This window comes from Octodon degus, unplaced genomic scaffold (assembly GCF_000260255.1).
Source record: "Octodon degus isolate 3935 unplaced genomic scaffold, OctDeg1.0 scaffold00127, whole genome shotgun sequence".
Lineage (NCBI taxonomy): Eukaryota > Metazoa > Chordata > Mammalia > Rodentia > Octodontidae > Octodon > Octodon degus.
Window position 1 is genome coordinate 4120429 of NW_004524703.1, and position 3409 is coordinate 4123837.

Here is a 3409-nt window from a genome sequence, read left to right on the forward strand (position 1 = left end):
TAAAAAAAAAATTAAAAAAAAAAGACCTTTAAAACTTAAAAAAAAATTTTTTTTAATCTTTATTTACTTATTTATTTGGTACAGGGTCTTGCTACCCAGCTCAGACTCATAGTGAGCCTCCTGCCTCAGCCATCCCAGCACTGGGATTACAGGCGTGCACCACATGCCCAGTTTCTGTGGCTGGCACAGCATGCAGTATCAGGGATTGAACCCAGGCCCTTGCTCTTGTCAAGCAGGCTCTTAAGACCGCCGAGCTATCTCCCCAGTTCCAAGCCCTTTAAAATTTTTGATGAAAACATTGTGAGCTAGAAATCAAATCATCAGTCAAATGCAAAATGAAGATGTTCAGACGTGTACAGTCATTGCTTTATTACTGTCTCAGAAGGAAGGCTGGGTACTCTACTAACCCATGGACTCTCAGGAAATCTGACTGAGTGGGCTTCTAGAGGCCAAAATGTCTCTCCAAGAACAAAAAGGACTTGTAAACTGTCCCACCTTCAGTTGCACAGAGGAAGAGGCAGCAACCAAAGTAAGAGTTATAGAAAAATGGCATTTAAATATTTGTAGAACACCAGGGGTCCACCACCTTGACTGCTTAGCAGCCCTGGGAATGTCAAAGAATCCACACCTGACCTGCCCTCATCCTCCAGAGAAGGACCCTGAGCTCAGAAGGAGACTGAGAGGTACAGGCCTGCCTTAGTTTGAGGCACAGCAGCACCCACTGTCATACGGAGGCCTGGCCAGTCAGCACCTGCCAACACCTCCAGCTTGGACCCTCTTTGGGCAATGACAAGAGGTCAAAGCACTGGTCACCGAGGGGGGCAGGAAGCCTCTCATATCTACTCCTCTGCCCTGCGCTGATGCCAGGCAAAGCTGGCCACCTTCAGCAAGGAGAGAAAACTTGCTCCCCTGCCCTGTACTGAGACCATTAATCAAAAGCATCTGCTGCCCTGAAGAGAAGGAAACCTGATTCTGCCAGTATCCTGCACCCAGGCAAAGTCAATCTGGACTACAAAGGGGAGCCAGGGCACTAGTGCCTAAGACCTCAGAAGGATTTTTTGGGGGGCTGGCTCAGAATGCCTTCAGGGCAGGTTTGGCTGGCTTGAATTCTGGGGATCAAACCACAGCAACCTGAGCCTGGCTGCTTTGTTGAAGCAGCCACTTAAACAACTGAGCTAAAGGGCAGGCCCCCTGCCCAAGACCTCAGAAGGCAGGCAGCACAGGACAGGTAGGTCACCCAAGCCCTTCGCAGGTAGGAAGCAGAGGCTGTGTGCCACAGAGAGGGAGCAGAAAAGGCAGAAACTGCACCTTGTAAGTCAAGCACGCAGGGACTGAGGTGAGGCTGGAACAGAAATGAAAGCCCCCGGCCCTAACTCAGATCAGCACCAACCATCAGCAGTCAGACCTTAAAAGACACCCCAGCTGTGGCCCAGGCATAGGGTTTGAGGAAAGCCTTAGGGTGCCAAACTCCTTGCTAATCACCCCACTGCAGGAAGACCCAGAAGACCAGCACGAACCAAAGGCAAGAACAACAACAGCAAACTCCAAATCTAGCTCAACAAAGATTCAGATCCACTCAACACTGCAGACAGATAGCCTAACAGGCAGAAATACTGACATCTTGGAAGAGACAGAAACTGTGATTGCATGGCCAAAAGGCAAAACAGAAAGCAAAGCCAAACCCACCTATCAGTCATGGAAGCCACTGCAATGTTAAATGAAAAAGGTAAACAACATGCATAAACCCAGAAGCAGATGAGGATTTTCCCAAGATGTTAACTACATCTTAAAAAATTCAACCAAAATGCTGGAAATAAAATCATGTCAGACACAAAGGATCTTTTGATGGAAGTATCACACATATAACCTTCAAAAGTTTTTGCCCCAACTTCAAGGCTAACATGCGATCTCCATCTCTCCCCTCCCCCTTTCTTCCTCTCTCCCTCCCCCCCTTTCTCTCCCCGTTTTCATCTCCGGAAACTACTGCAGGGAGAATGCACTGCACAGATGAATAAAGGTCTAAACTAAGAAAGGACAGGGGCTCCAGCACAGGACTTGGGAAGGGAATCTGGTGACAACAGATTCAGGGGCATCAGGAGTAAGTGAAAGGGCTCTAGGAAAGACTTCTTTAGGAAAACTTACAAATATCTGATGGCCTGATTTTATAAAGGGAAGATTTAGACAACTAGTTAAAAATCTAGGACTCAACTGGAGATCAGTATAGACAGAACAAAACAAACTTTTAAAATAAACAATGACTATCATTTTCTATACACATCACATGTGAACAGCGTTTAAAAAGCCATAAAATAAAAAAATAAAATTAAAAAAATAAAAAGCCATAAAATAGTTAAAATGTGCATACATGTAGCCAAAAGATTAACTATGGCAATGGATTTATGATAACCAAGATATCTCCAAGACATAAGAATAAATACCACAGCTTTCAGTTGAAAGTGATGAAAGTTTTCATTTAGCTTCATGGTTAGCTAGTATTAGTAAATTCTGCTCATGGGAATTATCAAGGGGAAAGAAACGAGAATTTCCAAGGGTAATTTCAAAAGAATGATGCTTAACTCTAACGTGCTCCAATGCATTTACCCGAATACAAATATGTAAGTTTTGTCTCAATTTGGTAGATGTCCATTTCCCTCCCCAACAGCTTGACCACGAATCTGAATTAATTTGGGTCTGCAAAATCCTACATGGATTCGATCACCTCTCTGCAGTATCGCATCTAGTTCTGGGTCTGACTGCTCCAGCTGCCAAGACTTTCTGTCACTGCACAGGTCACCCTCCTGAAGGGGTTCCCAAGGCTGTCGGGCTTTAGAGGTGCCATCTGGAATGGCCAAATTCTGCAAGGACAGACTGGGGAACTAACGAGAAGCTAGTTGTCAGAAGTCAGTAAGGCAGGGAAGGGCCAAGGCAAGTACCAGTTCCTTCCTGGGGGCCGCAGGTGCAGCCGTCGCCCCGTTCCGCGGACACCTCAACAGCCCTTTGCAGCAGGTAGCGCGCGCGCTTGCGCGTCAGGGCGTCTTCGGCACAGCCCAGCCCCGCCTGCACAGTCGTCCAGAAGCGTTTGCAGCGCCTTGCGTCCAGGCCGGCGTCGCACGTGTCCGGTTCTGGCAGTAGTTTCTCGGCCAGCGCGCTGAGCAACCGCAACTCGGGCCCGACACGGCCCGGCCCAGATGGCGCCCCTGAAGATGCCAGCGCGCCCCAAATGGCCCTCAGCGTCGCGCCGCCGCCCTGGCCCAGCGCGGTCACCAGCGCCGCCGCGCCCTCTGCGCGTCCCGGCCCGTCCGCGTCCAGCGCCAGGGCTACGGCCGCCCGGACCACCTGCTCCAGCAGCGCGCCGTCCTCGTGGGGCCGCAGGCAGGGCACGACCGCCGCCAGAATCTCCAGGGCCGCC

General features: G+C 49.4%; 1 protein-coding gene across 1 annotated transcript in view; it reads right to left on the reverse strand.

Moving 5' to 3' along the window:
- Nucleotides 1–3409, reverse strand: part of Tarbp1 (TAR (HIV-1) RNA binding protein 1) — a 62529-nt gene that overhangs the window by 58745 nt on the left and 375 nt on the right. Inside the window, 1 exon segment of the mRNA XM_023700874.1 lies at nt 2934–3409. This exon segment is cut by the window's right edge and continues 123 nt beyond it. Within this exon segment, the coding sequence (XP_023556642.1) occupies nt 2934–3409 (476 nt within the window).